Source organism: Ursus americanus, chromosome 11 (assembly GCF_024610735.1).
Source record: "Ursus americanus isolate L20-20 chromosome 11, mUrsAme1.1.p, whole genome shotgun sequence".
Lineage (NCBI taxonomy): Eukaryota > Metazoa > Chordata > Mammalia > Carnivora > Ursidae > Ursus > Ursus americanus.
The window spans coordinates 27,912,507-27,939,296 of record NC_142137.1 but is presented as its reverse complement, the minus strand read 5'-3'; the positions used below and the strand labels follow the sequence as shown (position 1 = coordinate 27,939,296).

Genomic DNA, 26,790 nt, shown 5'->3' with positions numbered 1-26,790 from the left:
TCTCTATTTTGTCATGAGTTTTTAGTTGTAATTAGTGGGAGAGATGGATGAAAGTAGGTTTATGATGCCAGAGCTATACCAGAACTATTCCTACCTTTAAGAATCTGCTTAGGCGTGGGGCACCTGGGTGGCTGTTGGTTGAGGGTCCGACTCTTGGTTTGGGCTCAGGTCATGATCTCAGGATCATGGGATTGAGCCCCGTGTGGAGCCCCAAGGCAGCTCAGCGTGGAGTCTGCTGGAGATTCTCCCCCTTGCTCTGCCCCTCCCCCGGCTCATGCTCTCTCTCTCTCTCTAAATAAATAAATAAATAAATAAAATCTTAAAAAAAAAATCCACTTGGGTGTTACTTCCTCTAGCAAGCCTTTCCTGACCCTCCTCTCCCTCGAGGCTGTTGTAGTTCCGCTTCTTTGTGAATAATCCTAATGGTCCATCTACTGCTTCATACAGAACGTTCCTATTTATGTGTTGTCTTTCCTCCTATACTCAGAGTGTCTGAAGGGAAGGTACTGTGTGTTATTTATCCTTTAGCATAGTGCCTGGCACAAAGTGGGTCTTCAATAAATGTTTGCTGAATGTAGTAGACTTTCTCTGGTCACCCTACCCAAAAATCTGAATTCCTGTGTAGTTATGCCACTCCTCAATTTTCTTACACATTCTAGCTTGTATTATAAATACTTTAGAATTATCTTTAGTTTCATAGTAGAAGGTAACCTCAAAGTTTTGTGTCTCTATCTCCCCTGTAGCATTGTATTATATACTTAATAAATATTACTAAACTGAATTGAGGTTCAGTAAACTAATTTCAAAGTTAAAAGTTTTAATTCAAACTGATCAAACTTTGCAAACAAAAAACAAAAGACCTCCTCTAAATGGAAGGATCTACTTTCTAATTCTCCCTGTTTCACTCCTGAAAGCAGCAGGATACTTTGTCCAGTTGCCTCCAGAGGTCACTCATCACCTTTTAAGAAAAAAAAGTGTGGTGAAAACCTGTTTTGTGCAGGTTTCTCTTTAGGCTAATAGTGAGGATAAATTTTTTGTGTGAGATAATTCAGGAGAAATAAAAATGTTGATGGGCCATTTTTTCAGTTGAAAATATAGTTTTTTTAAAGATTTACTTATTTGAGAGTGTGTGAGCAAGGGGAGGAACAGAGGGAGAGGGAGAGAATCTCAAGCAGACTCCCCACTGAGCTTGGAGCCCAACTCAGGCACACGGGGCTTGATTCCACAACCCGGAGATCACAACCTGAGCTGAAACTGAGTCCCAGCTCAACCACTGAGCCACCCAGGCACCCCTCAGTAAGATAACTTTCGTTTGCACTATGTACTTTGAAAAGTTCAAAATAATACTGAAAGGATTTGGCATGGGTATTTGATGGAATTTTTTTTATCTCATTAAAAATAAAAACTTAGGGGCACTTGGGTGGCTCAGTTGGTTAAATATCTGCCTTCGCTCAGGTCATGATCTTGGGGTCCTGGGATGCAGTCCCGCATCAGGCTGCATGCTGAGCAGAGAGCCTGCTTCCCCCTCTGCCTGATGTTCCCCCCACTCGTGCGCTCTCTCTCTCAAATAAATAAAATCTTTTCTAAAAACAAAAAAAAATTAAACCTTACTGATTTTTAAACTTCCTTTTTTTAAAAAATATAAACTTAGAATTTCCTGTAACTGGTTTCATTGTAACATTCAAGATTATAGGACTGTATGATCTGCCATTATAATGGTCTCCTATGCTGTTTTGATAAGATACAATCTTTGGCTTACTGTACTGCTATTAGCCAAAATTGACTTATCAAGAGAATAAAAACAAAGCAACACAAAGTGAGAGATTGGCTACTGTAGTCTCAAATAGAAATAGACTAAAATGTCTTAAAGTACTAACTGCTTCAGGAGCAATTAGAGTCATCTGCATTTAAAAAAAAAGGGGGGGGGAACTACTTTAGGGCTTTAAGGGCTCAGTGAGAGATACAATCTTCCTCCTCTGTGGGCAGAGGCATCAAGGTGGCCACTTACCCAGGGCTGGATGCCACTTTGCCCTGGAGCGAAGCCATTCTGGTTTAATCCCTGCCATCTAATACCACACTGGCTACCATCTGCTTGGGAAAAGTCCAACACCTTTGCAAAAATCCCACAATGCCTGGGACTGTTGTGTTGCTAAACCAGGAACAAACACCAGTAGCAGGTTTGGGTTGTTTTTTTTTTTTTTTTAATTTCTATGCAAACCATTTAAAAGCCCACCTGTTCATTGATTTTTAGTCTGTGCCATGCATAGATGTAACAGTGAAAAAAGCAGACGAAAGTTCTTGCCTTCCTGGACGGGGTAGAAAATGAACAAATGCATCTGTAATGTATCGATAGCGATCAGTCCCCTAAAGAAAAATAAAGCAGAATAAAGGGGATAGCGAGTGATGGAAAGGGGTTATTTTCAATTAAGGTAGTGTTGGGGAGGGCGCCTGTGAGTGACATTTGAACCAAGCATTAAATGAAGTGAGGGAACCAGCCCTGCTCGAAGAGCATGCCAGAAAGAACAGCAGGTACAAGGATCCGGTAGCCAGGGGCGCCTGGGTGGCACAGCGGTTAAGCGTCTGCCTTCGGCTCAGGGCGTGATCCCGGCGTTATGGGATCGAGCCCCACATCAGGCTCCTCCGCTATGAGCCTGCTTCTTCCTCTCCCACTCCCCCTGCTTGTGTTCCCTCTCTCGCTGGCTGTCTCTATCTGTCAAATAAATAAATAAAATCTTAAAAAAAAAAAAAAAAAAAAGGATCCGGTAGCCAGAGTGAGCTTGGTGTGTGTGAGAAATGAAAAGGCCAGCATGGCTGGAGCAGAGTGAAGGGAAGGCTGGTAGAAAATGAGAGCGCAAGCAGGGTTCTGGTTGCATGGGACTTACATGAAGGGTTTTCCAGATGTGTGGGGAGAATACAGTAGAGAAGAGCAGGATGGAGAGCAGAGAGAGCTGCGTTTTAATAGTTCTTTAACAAAGTTGTTGTAACCAAAACTAGGAAATAAAAAGAGTCACTGAAAAGTTCCATTGTAGACATCTAGAAAGAATTGAGAGTGAACCCTAGATCAGTGAAGGAATAATTTAATAAAGTCTGAGGTAAACAAATTAGTCAGCACCTTGATCTTGGACTTCCCAGCCTTTGGAACCGTGAAAAATAAATTCCGTTGTTTCAGACACCCAGCCTGTGGTAGTTAGTTATGGCAGCCCAAGCTGGCTAAAATAAAATCTTTCATAATGTTTTGTGTTTTTAATGCAGGTAACAACTCTTCATAGTAATACCTGAATTGTTATAACTGAGTATTTTCTCTTATATTCAAATATTTTAAATATAAATGGATTATTAAACCTAAAAAGAAGCCCTATTTGGTTAGTAGAACATAGTAAATCCAATTAATAATAAAGATAAAAATCAGTATATGGGTGCTGTCATTTAGAGAAGGTGAAAAGAGGAAAAGAGATGGAGAGAGAGAGAGAACGATGAATGAATAAGACAGATGGGCTACTCAGGCTAGACCCCAAGATCAAGTCTCTTCAGAGATCAACTTTCCAAGGTTATGAATTCAACTGTTAGTTCACCTAGAGCTGCTCAGTTCCCAGAAAACTGACTCATGACCAGACCCAAAGATGCTGATCTGTAAACCAAGTGATATGCCCTGTATCTAGTGTTCCCAAGGCGCCCTTTCCCGGTGAGTTGGTTATTTGGACCAATCTGGACATCAAATGATAGGTTAAGTGGAGGTCAGAAGACTAAAGCCCACAGGCCACATCTGGCCACATCCTGTTTTTGTAAATAAAGTTTTACTGGAACACAGCCACACATATTTATTTACACATTATCTATGGTCCGGTTTTGCACTACAGTAACCGAACTGAGTAGCTGTGACAGAGACTTCATGACCCGAAAAGTCTGAAATAATTACCATCTGGCCCTTTACAGAAAAAGTTTGTTGACCACTACATTTCAAGTTTTTCTATTATAGCAAAAAATTGAGGAGAAGGAACTGATATATGCCCTTTAACTGTAGAACCAGGGGCGCCTGGGTAGCGCAGTCGTTAAGCGTCTGCCTTCGGCTCAGGGCGTGATCCCGGCGTTCCGGGATCGAGTCCCACATCAGGCTCCCTGCTCTGTTGGGAGCCTGCTTCTTCCTCTCCCACTCCCCCTGCTGTGTTCCCTCTCTCGCTGGCTGTCTCTCTGTCACATAAATAAAATCTTAAAAAAAAAAAAGAGCTGTAGAACCAGATAAATTGCCACTTTCCACTGTCAGGCTTATTTTTTGGTTGTATTAGCAAAATCAGAATCCTGGAAGTGTTGGGGATATAGTGATAAATTCCTATTCTCTAATGCTCTTTTTAAAAATACCCTTGAAAACAAATAAAATAAAAATAAAAATACCCTTGGCTTCCGAATTCCTAGTCTTCCCATCAGTTCAGCCCTGATAATTAGGATTTAAAATTTCTATCTTTTCTTTCAGGGAGATGACCTAGACCTGTCTGAGATTTAGATTGTGCCCTAGTCTCATCAGCAGTATCTTTATAACTCCTTACTGTAGTGTATCTTTATAACTCCTTACTTTATAACTCCTTACTTTATAATTCCCACAGATCTTATTTATGGCCTTTTCTAAATGGATGGAAAGAAATGAGACAGTAGCTGCAGGGGGCACATGGGTTTAAAAAGAGGTCTTTTCTTCCCCAAGATGGGAGAAATAATAGCATGTATGTATGCTGGTGGAAATGATCCAGGAGAGAGGGAAAAATTGATATAAAAGACAGTTAAGGAAGCTGGAAGTGTCTAATTTGCAGGATGGGAGATGTAGGGGCAACTAGTGAGCTGAATATTCAGAGAGCTGTTCGGATATTTTTAGATCCCAGGAGTAAGGGTAGGGAACAGAGTGAAGAGGGAACAGACGTGGTAGGCTGAGAGGGAGTGGGGAATGGGAGGGACGGAGTCAACAGGAAGAGCTCAGAGTTGAAGAGTGAGCCAAATGGAAGTGACAAAGAGGAAATAAAGTGATCATAAGTCACAATAAAAGAGAGGGATGAGGTTAAAGATTTCAAAGATGAAGCCATTTCCAGAGATGACAAGGTGGTTCCAAGTGTTGCTGTTGAGTGTGAGAGGACATAAAGTTGCTCCACATGAATACTGAGCACTGGACCAAAAGCCATTTGCTGGAGTAACGGACAGAAGTACGAGAGTGACCAGGGAGGTCCCAGATGTCTGCAACAAGGACAGGTGGTTAAGCTGAGTGGCGTGAGTGTGGGAAGCAAAGGGCCCAGCTATGGAGGAAACCACTATTTGGGGTAGGGGTAGTGAGCTTCCTATCCCTGAAAGAGTTCAAGAAGACACTTGTGACTCAAGGATTTAAAAAAAGAACTCTTAGATTTGTTAGTTGGAGATTTGAGAACTTTCCATGTTACGTCTGATACTGTAATTATTTGATTTGAGCTATATCTCTAGAAAAGTTAGATTTCCTATATACATTAGAATTCCTTTTTTTCTATAAAAATTATTTTCCCAGGAGAGTGAATTTTATCCCACTTAGGATCAGTAACAATTTCTCATATCCAGTCTCTCCTGGTTCTCTGAAAAGCCCTCGAGAGGCCTGCACATTTTTGCCTCTATGCGCAGGCATGTCAATAATTATTGGAGTTGGGACACCTGGGTGGCTCAGTCAGTTAAGCATCTGCTTTCAGCTCAGGTCATGATCCTGGAGTCCTGAGATCAAGCCCCGTGTTGGGCTCTCTGCTCGGCCGGGAGTCTGCTTCTCCCTCTGCATCCCCCTGCAACCCCCTGCTCATGCTCTCTCTCACTCTCAAATAAAATATTTTTATAAATAAATAAATAAATATTGAAATAAATGATATATCACAATTCCACATTCTTGAGTTTAATGTATAAAATCTCTTTAGCACCATTAAAGGAAACTGATGATTTGCTCTGTGGTTAGGGCATATCCAGTAATAAACGTGCTCTGACTGCAGAGTCAATTTCTCTCTCAGCGGGTATCCACCAAAATTCTAGCCTGGTTCTTGATCATCCGCTGAAACTGTCAGTGACTCAGGGGTCCCAAGTAACAGCTGAACGCAACAAACTTCACCAGTTTAAGTAAAACAGTAATGCAAGTCAAACTACAACAAAGGAGTCGCAAAGAGAATCATTTTTGGACCCTCCAGTGCTCTGGGATCATTTCTGTCCCTGTCACTTGTCCAGGAGAGAGAACGACAGCCAAGCACGCTTGGAAAACACATATGCAGCTTAACAAGCACACAGCTTATTTTTCTTTCATTCAACACAGACGGTTTCCTTCACTTCAGTAAGTTCTCCTTCCCTCAGCTCCCCAGGGAATTCCATAAATATAATCACAAAGCCTCATAGAAATGTGCTAAAAGTTGTTTATTGTATTTACTGAGAATACCATGTTGTTCCACAGTAAAGTGATTTTATTCTCCAAATGATTACAAAGCTCTTTCCATTAAAAAGGTTTTGGTTATCTCTATGAAACTGCGCATTACAAAAAATCAATTATAAAGTACACTCTTTAAAAAGAAAAAAACATTTTTTAAAGGCAAGTACTAAAATACTGCATACTGATCAAACCCAGCATAATTATTTCACATAGTGATCTATATTTAAGCAACTATTGTGCCAAAAACGGCATCCTGCGTGGGCAGAGAAGCAGGGCCATGCTGCGGCATACGGCGTGCACTTGGAATAATTTGGTTTTGATGTCTAAGATATAGCATGTTTTTCTAACTTTGAAAATATGCAAATAATTTAAAATTACCTTTCAGATGAACATTAAAATAAGTTGACATGAAAAATGTCATATTATATGAGGAGATACTTAAAATATCCAAGCTCTCTCTTAATACTGTAGGGTTCTGTTTGTTGTAGCTATCATTTTCAGGCTAAAATAAACTGATAGGAGAACAAACTGACAAAATGCAAATTGATCAAGCATTGCACAGTGCTTTGGGAATCTTACAGTTCTCAAACCACATAAATTAAGTTACATCAGAAGTTAGTAAAGGGATATTTAATCTCACTGTACAGTAACTTCTGATTAACAAGCCCCCATTCTCCCTTCCACATATAACTCATGTTGACAGTAGTAAGGAGTTATCATTAGTTAACAGAGAATCCAGTATACTCTAGTAGATTCTAAATGTATTCCTAATTTCCTAGAGTGTATCATTTTCCTAATTTAGATTTATAAAATCCTCATAGAGTTAAGGGAATCTATAAAAGCAGGATTAAATAAAATCCTGTTGTCCTCACTTCATCAGAATCCTACTCACAAGACAGTAAGACTCAGAGACCCACGTGGGATTTTAGGTGGGTGTCATACAGTCGGCCACAACCATGATGCTGATAACCCAGAATAAATCATAGTTCTGAGATTTGCTCAGACTGACCCGGATCAAAGACTTCAATTTTACTAATTTAAGTCTTTATGTTAAATCTGAAAGATGAACAATGATACTTTCGATGAGAATTTTTTTAATGTAACTCATTATCCAAGTTTTAAGACTGATGACTCCCCTAACTCTAATTTTAGCCTGAAAATAGCTTAAAATATCCACTTAAACAAGCTCACTAGAAAGCTGTTCTGTACATACGTAAATATATATATACAATAAAAAATATATACAACTTTCTATACACCCTCAGAGTTACAGAATACTTTGAATAGCTAACTTTGTGCTAGAAACATTGACAAGGGACTTATTTTTATTTTTTAATTGAGATATAACTGACATATAACATTGAGTGGGACTTTTTCCTTAAAGTTACTACCTTGGGGGGGCATATTCATTACTAAGTTTTCATTTGGTGATCATTTTCTTATCAGCTTCATACTTTAAAGCTTTACGTGTTAATGAAAATTATATACCTCTAAGTAGATTTCGGAACTCAATTGCTTTTTAGGTGAGGTTTTTCCTTATACGTACATACAAAATACAACATACATAATACTGCTCGATCTACACATTTCCTATTGTGATATATATACTTAAAAAGAAAAATAATTTTGAAAGGAACATGAAATTTAGCACCAATTTTGACCTAATTTTTCTTTGGCAGGAAAAAAAGGCACCAAATATATAGACTGCTCATTGCATGGGGTCAAAAAGTAAGCACTCATGAAACCCTCAGTCCCTGAAATACTATCCAATATAGAATGAATTATGAAAGATCCTCTGACCCATTAACTTTCTAGTATATTAGAATATACTACAGAAGACTACATTTAGGGACGAGCATAACAGAAAATGTTTGTGTGTTTACCCACATTTAAAATATTTAACAAATTGACTCTTCTAATAATGGACAGATATTAAAAAGTATTATTTGGTAAAAAATAAAAGTCATATATCAGAGGCTCCAAAATAGTGTCACAGATTTCATTTGATTTCCAAAAGTTATTTTATACTGATAGTTCCTACCACACACAGGGTTAGTGACGTTCAACTCCAAAATCCTCTTCTTACAGCACTCATACTGAAAGGCCAGAAACATCTTTAATTAGATGGGGTTAACTCCTCCACCACAGCCACACTCAAGGACAGCATTTTTTTAAAACTCCAGTGAGACAAAAGTTCATTGCCACGATCCCTGTTCACTAGGAAAGGGGTGCCTCTTGCAGGAGTTTCACACGTAAGCTATAAGGTTAAGACACAAGCATATCATCTGTTGTCAGTGATTATCCACTTGCCTGCCAAAGAAAACAAATGAAAAACAAGGCTTCATCGTCAAGCTGCCAGTATAGTTTGAAAAGCCACTGGTGAAACATTTTAGTAAGTGTTCGTTATTATATATAGATTGTAAATTTCTTCAGCTTTCCTGCTTCAGATGATCCACAGGCCACATTAGTTAATACTCCTTTTTTGTTTTTCTTATATCTACTTATCAGAACAAAGCACTTAAGAAATTTTACTGATATTTTGGCCCCTTTACTACTTGCACTCCCTTGCCTTTTAATCTGAGAGTCACTGTTAGCTCCTTTCTGATTAAGCAAGAATTGATTACGCTGGGCTTTTAATTGGACACCGAAAGCTGAGGTAGGTGGACTGTCATGATCAAGTACTTAGGAAAGGTTTTATTTCATTCCCAACGTCTAACACGCTAACAAAAAATTGAAATCTTGTTTTGTAAATGAGGTAGCCTCCTGTATTACATGCCAAGAAAATAGTACCGTGGGAGCTCTCCTTGAATATATAGAGATCAAGATGCTTAATGTTTATTATTGAAAAATTGGCAAGGTAAGTAAACCAGATCCCAGGTTTCAAGGTTTCTTTGAGTGATTCAAAGATGTGGCAATGAATTGTTTCATGGGTCTTGATTGTCTCAGGAGGAGTCATCTAAAGCCATCGGATTAAGTCCACATTTACGTAAGTTCAGGAATTGTGGTTGTTTAAGTTGTAGGCGGGTTTCATATTTGCTGTGGGCATTTGGCCCTTTATTTTTGAGATTGTCACCTATCACTCTACAGGGTATTTATAAAACAAAGCATTAGTGTCTGCCAACAAATAAACTGATAAAAAGGGCTGTGACTCTAAAATTATAGTGAGCCCACAAGCTGTCTATTGTTGTTCTCCATCTTGTTATTCTTTGCCCCACGAACCATTCTCAAACTCAGCTCCAGATGGTCTTTTTATTTCCTTTACGCCTAAGTATCAACAAAAATCAGTGAGTATAATACGAGCAGAATTAATGATTGCCAGTCAAGTAGAGTAGCAAGCCTTCCTTCTCTGCTGTGTTCTTATTTCACATTAATCCACATCACCGTTACAAATGGCAAACTTGTTCTTCTGTTTTAGTAACAAGGTAAAAATTTTGTGTTTTTAAGAGTTAATTTAACTATGATGATGATACTTTTTCTATTAGCCAAGATACTACTTGTCTTTCAAATTAAAGAATATAAATGTAAAATAAGAACATTTCACTTCCTTCTCCTTTTCACACATTGGAAAAAGCAACAATTTTCAGCCTAATGCAAACATTGCTCCTTAATGTTTATGCCAGTAACAATGAAGTTTTCAGTGTTAGAAATTTCCTAAGGAGTTTTAAAACTAAAATTGTTTACATGTTTTTTAATTGGAGTTAATTAACTTATCCTTTCCACTTGTATCTCCAGACTCTGGGAATTTACTCTAACACCATTCACCATAAAGTATAACACAGCCTGGGGCGCCTGGGTGGCACAGCGGTTAAGCGTCTGCCTTCGGCTCAGGGCGTGATACTGGCGTTATGGGATCGAGCCCCACGTCAGGCTTCTCCGCTATGAGCCTGCTTCTTCCTCTCCCACTCCCCCTGCTTGTGTTCCCTCTCTCGCTGGCTGTCTCTATCTCTGTCAAATAAATAAATAAAATCTTAAAAAAAAAAAAAAAGTATAACACAGCCTAAGGCAGATTCATTAGGAACCGCATCTAAGGGGACCACTACATTCCAAACCATCCTCCACGATGTGCTCTCAGGACCAAGATTTAGCGAAACTTTAATAGAATATGAAAATCAAAGTAAAAAATTATGCCCTCCGAAAATACTCATGTTAAGAACTTGGCAGTCTTTTCTCTGAAAGCATTACCTTAAACATTTAAATAAAGTTTTACATATTAGCACAAAAGATGCCAGTTACATGAAACATATTACTTCCTTCCCAGATTTTAATCACATAATTAAATCATGTTTTCAATGTAGACCAATAGAACTCTAAGTTCAAGGCTGAGAGCAAGCCGTTCACCAGGTTACGTGGAATCGCCTGGGCTTCCACCCTCTGAAGACATAGGGACCAATAAGCAGGGCAGCTAAGCAGCCAGTGGAACTAAGCAAGGAGGTTAATGGACTCCTCAGCAGGTTTTTGAAGGATAGGGGGAAGTAAAGAAAGAAAGAATGATAAGGAGAATGAGAACAGGAAGAGCGAGCAAAAGAGACATAAGAAAGAGTGGGAAAGTGCACTGCCCGGAACGCCCCTCAGTGCCACTCACGCTGGACGTGGCCTGCCCCTGATCACTGCATTTTCTATTCAGTTTTCCAGTGATTTAACAACAAACGTCATCCGGACATAAAGTGGTTTACAGTGCAGTTAAAAGGATTGGAATTACCAGAAGTAAAAACAAACCTGTGTTTACTTTACAACTAAGTGTACATTAAAGTGTAGAAAGTTGAAGCTAACCGAGTTTGCTTCATACTTGCGCAGAGCCCATGGGATCTTCTGCAAACACGTATAAACAAATACTGTGGATTGGGAAGTACAAATGAAGTCCTGCTTCTGTTTATGAATAGAATTTGAAGCTTAACGCAGGCACTATGCCATCTCCAGTGCACATTACAAGTCTCTTAGTAGGACTGTAGACTTAGGATTGCAACTGTGATCAAAGAAATTTATAATTTTGAATGAAGTATCAATCTGGGTGGTTTATTATTACTGAAACAGATGGATACCAAGAGTATCTACTGCAATACAATTTAAAATGTTTCTGGAAGATCCATGGGTATCTGTTACAATAGTATCTGATTCAGAGTCTCTGTAAAGAGGAATAATTGCTCCCCTTATATTGTTGGCCTCAAATGCTAGAACCTTTTGAATGTGAGAATTTGCTGAGTTTTATCAGAATTAGGACGATGAGATAGAAGGCAGAGTTCTGACTCTATTCTTTTCCTCTCGAGTGCTAGATTGAACAAAAAAATTTAGGCCCACCAGGTCACTTTATTGCAAATAGTAACACTGCAGAAATTAGAAAGGATTTACTTTGAAAGATTAGGTAATGTTTCTTGGTCCAAAACACAAATCCTTATGAATATTAGTATTTTTCATTTTCTAAGTTTGCATAACTTTCAGAACTTCAGACTTCTAGAACTTTTTGTACCAAACATGTTATGAAATATACATTTTATAGAATTTAGCATCTTTTATACTCTTAAACTTTGTATTATTACAGCAAAGAACGCTCCATAACAATCTATTATAGTGGAGCTTTTTCAGTATCATAGAACCTGTTTAATTCATTCCATCTGACTGAAAACTGCATGTGTAATACTGTACATGAACACAGTATTCTGAGATCTAAGTTTTATTATAAATACTTCAGCTACTTTGCTTTTTTTTTTTTTTTTTAAGTAATCTCCACGCTCCTACTAATGACCCTGAGATCAACACCTGAGCTGAGATCAAGAGTCCGAGGCTTAACCAACTGTGCCACCCAGGTGCCCCACTCTTTGCTCTTTGGAACCTAACCAAGCGAGATCGAGTCTTTGAGTTTCATAGTATTACTTTTTTTTTTCCTTTCTAAAATCAGCCAAATTTTGAAAGGGAAACATTTTGGGGATCTTTACAGAGTAAATTTTCTCTATTAGAACTCTTTCTGTAAAATTGGCAGGGGCAAGGGACAAGTCTTAGGAGTCTGTGCTAAAACTATAAAACATTTTATAATGGCAGGTTTGATGACTGGTCTTAGTTGTAAGTTTTTGCTGATCTCACAAGCACTGATTTTAATGAGGAAATAATGTATTATATAATTAGGCATGAATAAATGAAGAACCGAAAAATATATTATCATTTCTAAGTCTTTTTTTTTTTTTAAGAGCATGTGTGCTTGGGGAGGAGGGGCAGAGGGGGGGAGAGAGAGAGAATCTCAAGCGGACTCCACACCCAGCGTGGAGCCTGATGTGGGGCTTGAACTCATGACCCTGAGATGGTGACCTGAGCTGAAATCAAGAGTTGGTCACTTAACTGACTGAGCCACCCAGGTGCCCTTCTAAGTATTTTCCAAAAGTTTAAAATATGAAAGGGCAGAATGGTCAAAATATAGTTGTTTTTTAAGCAACATAACCTTCCAAAAAAACAAATTACCCAAGTTTCCTAAATATGAAATATAGAAGTACTAAAAGTTACGACCATGTGTATGTCGTGGTAAACTGCTGAATGTCTTCACAATCAAAAATCATTTAAAATCCTATTAAAAGTAAGTTGCACATTTAGCATTCCTACCCCGAACTTCTGGGTTTTCTAGCTGTTTAATTAACCACCTCACTTCCGTCTAGCCCCCTATGTGGCCTGCCCCCCCCCCAACTACAAATCCATATGCTCTTCAGGTTTCTACATCCTCAGCTAAAGACAAAGAAAGAAGAGAAGCTGGAAAGAAAAGTAGGGAGATAAAAGATTAAGCTTCTGTCCTTCCAGAGAAATTCAAAACAGATGGCTCCTGGAGGTGCTTTAGGAAAAGATTGCATTCTTCCCAGGTGAACAAGCTACATTGGAGAAGCTCTAATACACATTTATACTTAGGATTTAAATATACTTTGCATATTATTAACTTTCAAAGACATAAATAAGAAACATGTACTAAAATATAATTTCAGGATGAGGAAAGTGTTCCTATTTTTGTAGAAGAGTATATATAGGTCATGGCATGACTTTGGTTTTAATTTTAGGTCTTTAAAATTTTAGTAGCTTTCATACAAGTGTCTTTGCATAAATGGAAAAAATACTGGGCATGTTAATGTGGAGCGTGCAGGATAAATACCAATGAGTGCAAATTTTTGCCAGAAAGTTTTATAAATACAGAAGTTGTTTCTCTTTATAAGTGCTTTTAACCTTTCAAGACCAATTAATTTTATAAACCAATTTGAGCAATTGTTTCTATCAGAAATATTTTCTGCATGAATACAAAGATTTTCTTCCCGTTTGTACCTGAAACTGCAACTTGATAACATACTCAGTAAGACTCCGTGGAAATGTCAAGTCCTCGTGCTAACAAATCCCGAAGTGAGAAAAATGCTACGTTAAAATGGCCAGAATCTCTTTCATTCATTCTATTTCACTTTATTGTTTCACTTTAAACAAGTTCAGAAATTTGGGGAGTTTCTGGCTACTTGAGTAAAACACACTGCAAAGCGAAAGGGAACAAAGGTGAATGGAAGAAATGCGCCTCCTGAATTGCTCCGCCTTATGACCAGGACCCCTCCCGTGTCACGCACTGCATCTGAACACAGTGCTACCATCTGCTCCCAGAAGCGCCCCGACACCGGAGCAAGGCAGAATCACTTAATTTCAGATCTTGTGTAACAGCAGGCAAGCAGCTTTAACACAGACTTGAGGTTTAGGTAGATCTGACATTATCTAGAATCCAGGCTTAAATCTTGTAAAAAGTTTCCAAATAGCAGAAGAAATTAAAACAGAGATACCAAAATTAAAAACATCACATGAGACAACAAACAGTATTTCCAGTCCTAACCAAACTGCAACCCTTCCATTATAGCTTGAGGTATTTTTAAATATTTGTACAAGCTTATTAGCCTTCACAGTTTCTAGAGTTGCTTTTTACTGAGATAGTGTCAATGCTCACAATATTTGACTTCCCACCGTAAGTTTTCATATACCAGAGTCTCTGTCCCCACACTCATGGAAATATCAGACAGCTAGCTATTCAGTGGCAGAAAATGGTTCTTGTAGTAATAAGGGTTCTAGTTCCCAATTATTGTGCTATTCATAGGGTGTAATTAAAAAAATAAGAAATTTGCAATTTATATAAAAGGAAAACTTGCTTAAACTTCTGAAAGCAAGCTCAGTCTGGTGGAGGTATTTAAGACATTAAATAACAGAGTCAGATTCTTTCTTAAAGATTCCAGGTGAGCTCGACAGCAGAGAGTTCTGATTATCCAACATTTTCTCCATCTTTTCTCCTCCAGTGGTTTTATCAATCTCTCTTTGCTTCTTACTGTGGATCCAGGGGATAAAACAAAGGACAGCACCTCCAATAAGGGGAGGGATTCCAGCGAGGTAGAATGCCACGTCATAGGAGCCTAGCTTGTCACGAAGTAATCCTGGGAAGGGAAAAAACTGTCACCGAGAGAGAACAAGTGTGGCTCTTAGAGGTCTCAGATCAGTCACACATTTCTAAGGAAATGGGTCTGAAGTATAAACCTTTTCTGATATGACAAAGGAAAAGATCTTAAGACTTTAATCTTGTCACAGACTACAGGCCTATGGGTTTGTGTACCAAGATATTACATGGAAAAAAATATTTGTAACCAAGTTTTGGCTTTTTCAAAACCATTCAGAGGCCTTTGGGGTATTCTGACCCAGGGTATAAACGGTCCTTATTTCAGGGGAAGGTGGATAAACCACCAAGCTGAAACTTCTCTCATACACACATACCTCACAATGTCTACTTTTCAAACCTTCTTGGGCCTATTTGTTTATGAAATAACATAAGACTATTTAAAATTAGAATTCAAGGGGCGCCTGGGTGGCTCTGTCAGTTAAGCGTCTACCTTCGGCTCAGGTCATGATCCCAGGGTCCTGGGATCGAGACCCACATCCCTGCTCAGTGGGGAGTCTGCTTCTCCCTCAGCCTCTACCTCTGCTCTTCCCCCTCCTTGTGTGCTCACTCTCTCTCTCTCCCTCCCTCAAATAAGTAAAATCTTTTTAAAAATAAATAAAATTAGAATTCAAAAGCATGAAAAATTATAGATTGAGAGTTAAAATGAAAAAGTTAGATTGTTAAATATATTTGTCAGCACGCGGGAGTAAAATGTTTGGCATTCTGATAGGTCCTTGGGCTCTGCTTCTGAAAACTGTCATTCAGAATACTCCTTATTTCTAATTTTTCTAACAAAATCCAGATTTTTTAAAAGATTTTATTTCTTAAGTAATCTCTACACCCAACATGGGGCTCGAACTCCCAACCCTGAAATCAAGAGTCACAGGCTCTACCAACTGAGCCAGCCAGGCGCCCCACAAAACCCAGATTTTAAAAGTTATCTTAGTGTTTTTAAACTTTTGTAACTTTTACTATAAAATCTCAGTTATCTGAAATGTCCAGGGAACATACTGAATTGAGGATCTGACTTTTCAAAATAAACAGCTGAGAATTTGTCAAGTACTGGCACATTAAAAAAGTGTACATTTATTCTAGACAGAAATCTAAAATATACAATATATAGCTACAACTTTCCTATCTTCTGAATCAGAATATTCTGTATGTAACTAAACCTTTCCTCCTTCTGAACACTAATTACCATGTCTGACTGTAATACTATGATCCCTCAGAACCTTCTGGTGAGCCAAGAGCTTTCTGCTCCCAGCTGCCGCGTGTCCTACCTACTTTGGAAGTTTCCAGTTATCTCCTTTGGTCTGTTCTCGGTTATTTCTAGTTGCAAACACCATTCCTACCAAACTGCTGCTTCTAATCTGCTGTAGACTTGGAAACCCTAAAAATCTAAGCTTGTATGGTATAAAAACAGGGGACAGGGGAAGGGCTGGAGGGTTCTCCTACAGGGAGACTGTGACCTTTAGTGACTGCTTGCTTGTTCATGACTAGGTTTCCATTTGGCAAAGTTGCTAGATATGTGTGGTTCTGGACATGAGGATGAACTTTTTCTGAGCCCTTCACATGCCAGACACAGATGACAATACATACATTTGAATTTTATCTCAGTTTTATTGAATCATAACCTAGTAATGCACACTGGCACCCAAGTAATACTGAACATGAGGCACCTTTATACTATTCAGAAGATTTCTAAAGATGAAATTCATAGAACATGAAATTAACCATTTCTATACCATTTGCCACATTCACAATGTTGTACAACCACCACCTCTATCTAGTCCCAAAACATTTTTATCACACCAGAAGGAAATCCCATACCCATTAAGCAGTTAGTTATTCCCTAATCCCCCTTCCTTCCAGCCCCTGGAAACCACCACTGCTCTCTGCCGCTATGGATTTACCTATTCTGGATATTTCATATAAATAAAATCTTACAGTATGTCACCTTTTGTATTTGGCTTCTTTCACTTAGCGTAATGTTCTCAAGGTTCATCCACCTGGTGGCATGTATTGGTACAGTACTTCCCTCCTTTTTATGGCTGAATAATATCCCATTGTATAGCTACACCACATTCTGTTTATCCATTCATCCACTAGTGGACATTTGAGTTGTTTCCACTAAATGCTATTTTCTGTTAATTATTTCGGGGGGGAGGGGATATAATCTCTTACACAAAGCATATATATTTAGAAATCTTCCAGAATATTCATCTTTTTTTAAAAGCAACCATGTTTCCATTTCTCTAAAACACATATTAAATGAAATACAGGAATTATGAAAGCTTAAAGCCCAGAAGCTTACAATTAAACATTATAGAGTGTGTTATGTATCAGTAAGCGTAAAAGGGACTCCTCAGCAAAATTTTTCAACATGTCATCCAAGGCTGGTCTTATTAAAAATGTTATCAGTAAGGCACACACAAAACCAAAAGACCAGTAACCAAAAAATTATAATATATTTTACATATAGTAAATTACTGGAGAATCCTTATATTTACCTGCAATAGGTGGGCCCACAGTCATGGGTATAGACATGAATCCAAGTAGAAATCCAATTGCTTGAGAAACATCCTGGGCACCAACTAACTCAAAGGCAATGGGGGCCATAATGGAAATAAAGCATCCATCGAAGAGACCCATGATGAGACAGACAGCAATGAGGGCCCCAAAGACCCTACACAGGGGAATCATCATGGACATCAGACCAATGAAGAGAAAGGAAAGTACCTAGGACAAGACAGCACAATGTCAACTCTACTCTTAGGAAAAGTGTTACAGTTACTGACTTTTGGTCGATTATTGGTTAGTTGCCTCCCTGGCCCAATTCACCTTGATTTTATGTATATAATCAACTCCCATAACCATCTCCCCTAAGTTCCCCTAGCACTTTCTCAAATTTTCCATAAAGGGACAAGAATAAGTATTTTTATATACTTATTTTCCCTTCCAGCCTGTAAGTTCTTTGAAATCACAATCTATACAAAAGTCATCTTTGGACTAGATAATCTAAGGTTTATGAATCTTGTACCTGGTCAGTACTCAATAAATATTTGTTCTTTGAGAATCAGCTCAAATTCATTCATCAAACATCCAATTTTGAAACTCTATATACTCTATTGGTGTTAGTCCTTTGCAAAAGGAAAAATGCCAGCAAGATCAGTACTTCACATCACAGAGCTTCCAGCTTGGGGAATACGATGATGTAAGGTTTAAATATTTAAATAATTTAGATACGTTGCCTGCCAATATTCCAGACATATTCCAGATACTCAGACCAAGTGAGAGAGTAAAATAAGTAACTATGATATGTATTACATAAATATGTACTGAATTTCAATTATTCAAATTCCAATTAAGTTTTGACTATCATAGGAAACATGTATAATATGCAAATGAAAACGTAAGTATATTCTACTAGAACATCCTAAGAGCTAAATTATGTAATCCAATTTTATTTGATAATGTAAATCAGGATTATCAAATGATATTTCCAAATACTGTCTTCTGGTGATACAGCACAGATATACCCTATTTAAGCCCCCAGAGTTAAGGCTGAGAAATATTATAACCCATGGAACACTTTAATTTAATGGTAAAGTAGTTAATAGACCAAAACACTTGACTTTGCCTGCTATTTGGTAGCTTCTGTGCCCTGTGCTGTATACCGTGCCATGTGAATAAGCCCTGGTTCCTACCCTTGGGTTGTGGGGAGACGAACATGTAAAACGAGCGCACATCAAGTGTTCTAGATGTTGCCGCAGTTGTATATTCAAAGTATGGTGGGTACAAAAAAGGGAGCAGACAATTCAATAACTTTTTTAGGCAAAGAACTAAATAAAACTGGACAGTTCACCAGTCAGCAGAAGAAAATGTTTCCAAAAGCATCAGCCTTTTTAAAAATATGCGTACAAAAGCAGCTATCATTTATTTAGTGTTTATTAAATACCAGGCACTGTTCTAAGCACGTTAGCTGATGATCTCCTAACAACTTTATGAGGTGGGTACTAATGTGATGCCCACTTTACAGATGCAGATAGTGATGCTGGGAGATGTTTAGTAATGTGCCTAAATGTGCCCACCCAGGAACCCTTGGTCGGCCCAGGCAGTAGCAGCGAGCAGAAGGAACTGTTCCTAGAGGGTATCCTCCAATGACAAGAGGGCTGGGGAGGAAGGGAGAGACGATAGAATGCAGCCATCTGGGTCACCATCTTCTGCTCTTCTGTTTTTCTTAGGGAAAACACCCACAGCACACCAAGCTTGGTTGCTCGCCTCAGGGCAGCCGCTCACAACCTCCTACACGTCAGGATTACCCAAGGAGCTCCTGAAGCTGCACAGAGTGTAGGGATGCAGCAACAGCAGTTTTGCTGAGCTCTGCAGCGGACTTTAACACAAGTGGTCCACTGACCCCACAATAAGAAACATGCTTTTTTTTTATTCTTTTTTTTTTTTTTAATCAGTTAGCCACTGTAGAGTACATCATTAGTTTTTGCTGGAGTGTTCAATGCTCCATTAGTTATGTATAACACCCAGTGCTCGTCACAACACGTGCCCTCCTTAACACCCATCACTCTGTTACCCCCTCCCCTCTGAAACCCTCAGTTTCTTTCCCGGGGTGCATAGTCTTTCATGGTTCATCTCCCTCTCTGATTTCTCCCCCCTTCAGATTTCCCTCCCTTCCCCTATGGTCCTCCGAGCTATTGCTTACGTTTCACATATGAGTGAAACCATATGATAATTGTCTTTCTCTGCTTGACTTACTTCACTTAGCATAATCCCCTCCAGTTCCATCCATGTCCATGCAAATGGTATTCATCCTTTATGATGGCTGAATAGTATTCCATTGTAAATATGTACCACATCTTCTTTATCCATTCATCTGTTGAAGGGCATCTTGGCTCCTTCCACAGTTTGGCTGTTGTGGACATTGCTGCTACGAACATTTGGGGTGCATGTGCTCCTTCTTTTCACTACATCTGTATCTTTGGAGTAAATACCTAGTAGTGCAATTGCTGGGTCGTAGGGTAGCTCTATTTTTAACATCTTGAGGACACTCCACACTGTTTTCCAGAATGGCTGTACCAGCTTGCATTCCCACCAATAGTATAAGTGGGTTCCCCTTTCTCCACATCCTCGCCAACATTTGTTGTTTCCTATTTTGTTAGTTTTTGCCATTCTAATTGGTGTAAGGTGGTATCGCATTGTGGTTTTGATTTGTACTTCCCTGATGGCCAGTGATGTTGAGCATCTTTTTGTGTGTCTGTTAGCCATTTGTATGTCTTCTTTGGAGAAGTGTCTGTTGATGTCTTCTGCCCATTTTTTGAAGGAGTTTTTTTTGTTTTTTTTTTTGAGTGTTGAGTTTGAGAGGTTCTTTATAGATCTTGGATATCAGCCCTTAATCTGTAATGTCATTTGCAAATATCTTCTCCCATTCCGTGTGGTGCCTCTTAGTTTTGTGGACTGTTTCCTTAGGTGTGCAGAAGCTTTTATCTCGATGAAGTCCCAAAAGTTCATTTTTGCTTTTGTTTCCCTTGCCTTTGGAGATGTGTCTTGAAAGAAGTTACTGTGGCCGATGTTGAAGAGGTTACTGCCTATGTTCTCCTCTAGGATTTTGATGGATTCCTCTCTCACACTGAGGTCTTTCATCCCTTTTGAGTTTATCTTTGTGTATGGTGTTAAGAGAATGGTCGAGTTTCAGTCTTCTGTATGTAGCTGTCCAATTTTCCCAGCACCACTTCTTAAAGAGACTGTCTTTATTCCATTGGATATTTTTTCCTGATTTGTCAAAGATTAGTTGACAATAGAGTTGAAGGTCCATTTCTGGAGTCTCTATTCTGTTCCATTGGTCAGTGTGTCTGTTTTCGTGCCGATACCATGCTGTCTTGGTGATCACAACTTTGTAATATAGCTTGAAGTCAGGCACCATGATGCCCCCAGCTTTGTTTTTTTTTTTTTTCACCATTCCCTTGGCGATTCGGGGTCTTTTCTGGTTCCATACAAATTTTAGAATTGTTTGTTCCAGCTCTTTAAAAATGCCCAATTGTATTTTAATAGGGATGGCATTGAAAGTGTAAATTGCTCTGGGCAGGATAGACATTTTAACAATGAAGAAACATGCTCTTGAAAAAAGTTTCAAACTCCAGGTTAGATCTCTTTTTGACACCAACATACGATACAGCTGAGTAAATTTTTCTTCTTTATTATTAAAATCTGACTTTATGATATAATTATTAGTTTAAGACTCTGAGTTAGTTATTTGAAAAGTAAGTCTGGCACTTCATATTTTCTAAAGAACACAATCTCCCATTCTCCTGATTTTTTTTTTCTTTTTCTTTGTTGAATTTTTTTTATTCATTTGTGAGAGAGAGAGAGAGAGAGAGAGAGAGCGGGGGGAGGGGCAGAAGAAGAAGAAGAGGGAGAAGCAGGTTCCCCGCTGAGCAGGGAGCCTATCACAGGGCTTACGACCTAAGCAGAAGGCAGACACTTAACTGACTAAGCCACCCAGGGGCACGTTTTTATTTTCTACTTCAACATTTTCTCCAACCCAACTTCAATGAAAACACATGCATAATTTCTTTGCATGGGTAATTAGTGGGCTTGCAGCCTGGTAGGTTGGAAAGAACTAAGGTTCAGAGGAACAAGACCAGGTTCCAGCTCTCTGTGACCTTGAGCAAGTAAAAAGGTTTGTGTAGATGTTTCCTATCTACACAAAAAGATCTAAAAATAAATCAAAATGTAGAAAGTGGTTTGAAATTCACAAGTAGGTAAAGATTTCAGGAGTACTGTCATTGATAAACTAACTATACTTTAATAGCCTAAATTATACAAACATTTTTAACTCTACATACAAATATAAAAAGAGATAAACATGGAAAGTCATTTGAATCTTAGAAACTTACCTATTATCACAAACTCCAGAGAATCTAGAATAAAACTTCAGGACACTGTGGGGCCACATTCAATGGATTTAATTGGTAAAGCCACCGATCAAACATTCCCAACCATGCCACTGTAACTATACTAGGTTAGCTTTCAAGAATATTTTTTTCTTTGAATATGTTTCCTATTCTTTTACTATTTTGTTCAGTAAAAATCTCTCCCAAGATAAGAGAACCAGAGTGAATTACTGAAAGCCTAGCACACTACTTGGCACAAAGTCAATTGTGTTCAATAAATGAATGTTTTTCTTGGACAAATAACATGAGACCCAGGCGCTTTACCTCTGGTAGTTATTCTGACTTTTCTATACATTTTTGGTCCCTTTCAATTTTTGTTCTTTGGTTAGTTTTGTGAAAAATAATTCATTTAAGAGTTTCAAATTTAAGGGTGTCTAGGTGGCTCAGTCAGTTACGCATCCAACTCTTGATTTTGGCTCAAGTTTTGATCTCAGGGTCATGAGATCCAGCCCTGCATCGGGCTCTGCACTAAGTGTAAAGTCTGCTTAAGATTCCCTCTTTCTGGGGCGCCTGGGTGGCTCAGTTGTTAAGCATCTGCCTTCGGCTCAGGGCCTGATCCCAGGGTCCTGGGATCGAGCCCCACATCGGGCTCCTCCGCTGGGAGCCTGCTTCTTCCTCTCCCACTCCCCCTGCCTGTGTTCCCTCTCTTGCTGGCTGTCACTCTCTCTCTGTCAAATAAATAGATAAAATCTTAAAAAACAAAAAGATTCTTTCTCTCCCCTGCCCCTCCCCGCCTCTCTAAAAAAAAAAAGTTTCAAATTTATTATTATGTATTTGAGCTTATAATTTCTTAATACTTTTCCTGACTACAAGTTCGCCTCAGTTCAAACTATATTAACTATATTTTTTCAATTATTTGACAATAATTATTAGTTTTTATTCAAAATTGTTAAGTTTTAATAACTTAAATAGAATCTGTTATTTAAAACTAAAATTTCTTGGTTTTTCCTTAAGAATTGAGTTCATAGGCATTTACACATTTATCCTTTAGCATCTCTCAGAAAATAGCTAGCGAACCGTTCATATGGGAGTTTCTGTACTTCATTAATTCCCCAAATAAATATTGATCCATACATCAAATATTGATTTGTAAATACTGGGCTCCAGTTTGAAAGAGAAATAAATTTAGTATTACTACAATCTTCTTTCCCCTCCTCAAACACAGCAGCTCTGATTAGATTTAAATGAGGTATTCAAAGGTCCCTAATTCTCTTCTAGTCTCTGGCACTGACTTTTAATAAGGCATTGACAGTTGAGATGTATTTCTTGCTTTTGTTTTCTTAAAATCATCCAAGGAAATATCTTCTGTCACAATATAATAGGTTCTGTTATAGAACCCCTTGCTTGAGTTAGTTTACCTACATAAGAACAAAAAAATTGGGTTGTTTTGGGGTTTTTTTTTTTTTTTTTTGCTATTATCCTTCCCCATTTCTATCACAGAGAGAACATTCTTGGAGAAATGTCAGTGTAAGTTTTGCTCAGGAATCAAAGTATAGCTCAGGAAGAAAAATGAGCTGCACCTGAAAAAGCAAAAGGCATCTTCAGAGGCAGATGCACAACTGGCCACACTTCGATTCAAGGGTTGCTCCTACAAATTTATTCAATATAAAGTTTCCAGACTTTTCCAGCTAGGAACCCAGAGCAGAAAGCCTTTAACCATTATTATTCCATTTAATGCAGTTCACTCATCTCTTTGCTCAGCATTTTAAAAGGTTGGGCTGAAAATACCTGGAAACCAGGACCTTGATAGAGTTTACATTCGGAACTCTGAAGCAAAAGTGTGAGACTTCAAGCAAAGAGTTGAGGAGTCCATCTATAGGCAGAGGTCTCTGGGGTGCCTGGCTGGCTCACTTGGTGGAACATGCGACTCCTCATCTCAGGGTTGTGAGTCTGAGCCCCACGGTGGGTACAGATTACTTAAAAAAAAAGAATTATAAGCAAAGATCTCTAGTCCAGGATAACCAAGGTCTTCTTTCTTGAGATCTGTTCCAAATCAGGATCTGCTTCAGTATTTGATAGAATATTAAAACATAATCAAAGGAAGGATTTATTAATCATGCACTCTGGGCCGACACTACATAAGTTCTCACCATGAATCCTTACCAGCAGCCCTCTGCCTGTTTTGGAGACAGCTGGTGACAAGAACTGGGGTGAACTCATGTCTCACTCCAGAGCCTGTGCTTTTCTGCTCTGCAGCCTCCCAGACCCAAGATGACTGTGACCAGAAATTAGACCATGCAGGAGGCTGTGAAGTGTGTTCTGTGCCCAGCTGCTGGGAGACAGGGAGGGGAGAGAACTGTCACAGCCCTGTGAGGTTGGGCTATAACAGACAAAAGCAGGGAGCGGGTATGTGTGCACCACCAATGACAAGAAGGTAAGGAAGGTAAGCAGTGGGAGCACTCCCAACTCTTAAAGGCTAGGCCAAAAGGCAGACAGCCAGCGAGGGCAAGAAAGGGGAATAAGCAACCAGGCAGAGCTGGAGCTGGATGCAGCAGAGGACAGCCAAGAATCAAAAACCACATGAATGGTTGGGAGTTGGGCACGGAAGCCAGGAAAAAGGACAGACAGAGGAGGGGAGTGACACAAAGGAGCGAGTCCAGTAGCCATATGGGTTAGGCCTGTATTGACTCCTGTGCCACTGTGTTCACAGGAGGGGCCCACTGGTGGCTCCCCACAGCTACAGGACACAGTGAAGGCCTTCTTTCTCTTTCACAGGTCTCTCGAAATGCAGTCCTCTCACTTGTGACTCAGCATACGCTACTGTGGAGAATGGATTACAGCTTCCATCGCAGAAATCTCTCCTCCGCAAACGACAACAGTGACTTTAAAATGTGAAATCGGGGGATGCCTGGGTGGCTCAGTTGGTTGAGCATCTGTCTTCGGCTCAGGTCATGATCCCGGGGTCCCAGGATCGAGCCCCATGTCGGGCTCCCTGCTCAGCTAAGAGTCTGCTTCTCTCTCTGTCCCTCCCCCTGCTCATGCTCTCTCTCTCAAATAAATAAATAAAATCTTTTTAAAAAAAATATTTTAAAAATGTGAAATCGGGGGCACCTGACTCTTGATTTTAGCTCAGGTCATGATCTCAGGGTCGTGAGATCAAGCCCTATGTCAGGCTCCATGCTTAGTGGGGAGTCTGCTTGAGATTCTCTCCCTCTCCCTCCTCAAATAAATACATCTTAAAAAAAAAAAGTGAAATCAGACCACGTCATTCTCCAACAAAGACCAACTACACTTAAAGTAAAATCTCTTCATTTTGGCTTTTAAGGCCCTGTATAATCCAGCCTTCCTAGCTTTCCAACCTCTTTCCATGTCACCCTCCCTGTCTTCTTGAGATCTTCATTTCTCCTGCCCCCAGTGTTGTTCCAGGAACTCGGGGGCCAGGCGTGTCTTGTGTGTATCACCCCGCCAAGGTCTAGGCTGAAGCACAGTAGACACAATCTTTGGAAAGAAGGAAAGGAAGCAGAAAGTCTGTAATGCACCAAGTGTCCAGAAGAGGGCTCTCCTGACCCTTGAGAATAAGACCAACTATTGCACAAGAATACCCACAGTAAGAGGAGGAGTTAAGATGGCAGAGGAGTAGGGGACCCCTTTTTCAGCCGGTCCCCTGAGTCGAGCTGGATAGGTACCAGACCAGCCTGAACATCCACAGGATCAGCCCGAGACGCAGGAAGATACATCTGGATCTCTACAAATGAACATCTCCAGTGCTGAGTATTGAGGTACGAAGCAGGGAGCCATGAAACCACGCACAGATATCGGAAGATAAACAGAAGGGGGAGGGAGCCGCCACGTTCGGGTGCCGGGAAGCGGTGGCCACCTGCACGGTGGACCGGCACCCGTGAGAGAGCAGACTGGGACCGTGAGCCGGGGAATGTGCGCCGCCAGACTGAAACGGAGCTCCGGTGCGCTCACTGGAACCAGACTGAGATCGGGAACTCCGGAGCGCACGGGGCGCAGCTGGCAGCTGGCAGCTGGTAGTGTTAGAATCACAAAGGACAGAGACGCGCCAGCCCTGGAAGTGAGGGCTGGGACGCCGGGTGTGGGACGCACATCCCGGGACGCTGCAGGCTTGAGCAGCACCAACAGTAACAGAGTTAAAGTGGCCAGAACATCAGTGGAGAACAGTCCGCGATCCCTTTGTTCTGAGACAGAGTCTGAGATTCGGCCCTGCTGCTCTGACTCTCAGAAGAGGCACAGCAAACCTCCAGAGAAAGCTGCCAGAGAACAAAAGCCTGGAAAGACCGGCTCACAGTGTGCCCACCCCCAACCCCCCTCGCAGGGGACACGGAGACTCCACCCAAACAGGGTTGCCTGAGTATTGGCGCGGCAGACCCCTCCCCCAGAAGGCAGTCTGAAAAATCAAGAAGCCCACATCCCTAAGATCCCTATAAAACAAGCACACGGCCTGGGTCCCGGTCAATAATTTGGGCTCTGGACAACCCCGCAACCTCTCCTCATCAGAATGACGAGAAGGAGAAGTCCCCCCCAGCAAAGAAAAGACAATGAGTCTGTGGCCTCTGCCACAGAACTAATGGATGTTGATATAACCAAATTATCAGAAATGGAATTCAGAGTAACAATGGTCAAGATGATGTGTAGACTTGAAAAAAGTATTAACGAAAATGTTAATGAGAATATAGAATCTCTAAGGGCGGAAATGAGAGCGAATCTGGCAGAAATTAAAAATTCTATGAGCTGTCAGAAAAACTAAGAGGCAGCCCACGGAATGGGAGAATATATTTGCAAATGACACTACAGATAAAGGACTGGTATCCAAGATCTACAAAGAACTTCTCAAACTCAATACACGAGAAACAAATAAACAAATTAAAAAATGGGCAGAAGATATGAACAGACACTTTTCCAATGATGACATACAAATGGCTAACAGACACATGAAAAAATGTTCAAAATCATTAGCCATCAAGGAAATTCAAATCAAAACCACACTGAGATACCACCTTACGCCAGTTAGAATGGCAAAAATAGACAAGGCAAGAAAC

At 39.8% G+C, this 26,790-nt stretch overlaps 1 protein-coding gene and 1 long non-coding RNA gene across 3 annotated transcripts in view; one reads left to right on the top strand and one right to left on the bottom strand.

The window, feature by feature from the left end:
- The window catches only part of LOC148109257 (uncharacterized), a 29,230-nt gene extending 4,254 nt beyond the window's left edge, over nt 1-24,976 (top strand). Inside the window, exon 2 of the long non-coding RNA XR_015726083.1 lies at nt 24,503-24,976. This is a non-coding gene — a long non-coding RNA (uncharacterized LOC148109257). The remainder of the gene's footprint in view (nt 1-24,502) is intronic.
- The window catches only part of SLC16A10 (solute carrier family 16 member 10), a 122,990-nt gene continuing 108,293 nt past the window's right edge, over nt 12,094-26,790 (bottom strand). For both annotated transcript variants that reach the window (XM_045798484.2, XM_045798485.2), the window contains exons 5-6: nt 17,333-17,561; nt 12,094-14,823 (exon numbers count right to left, since the gene is read on the bottom strand). In XM_045798484.2, the coding sequence (XP_045654440.1) occupies nt 14,591-14,823; nt 17,333-17,561 (462 nt within the window). In that variant the 3' untranslated portion in view covers nt 12,094-14,590. The remainder of the gene's footprint in view (nt 14,824-17,332; nt 17,562-26,790) is intronic.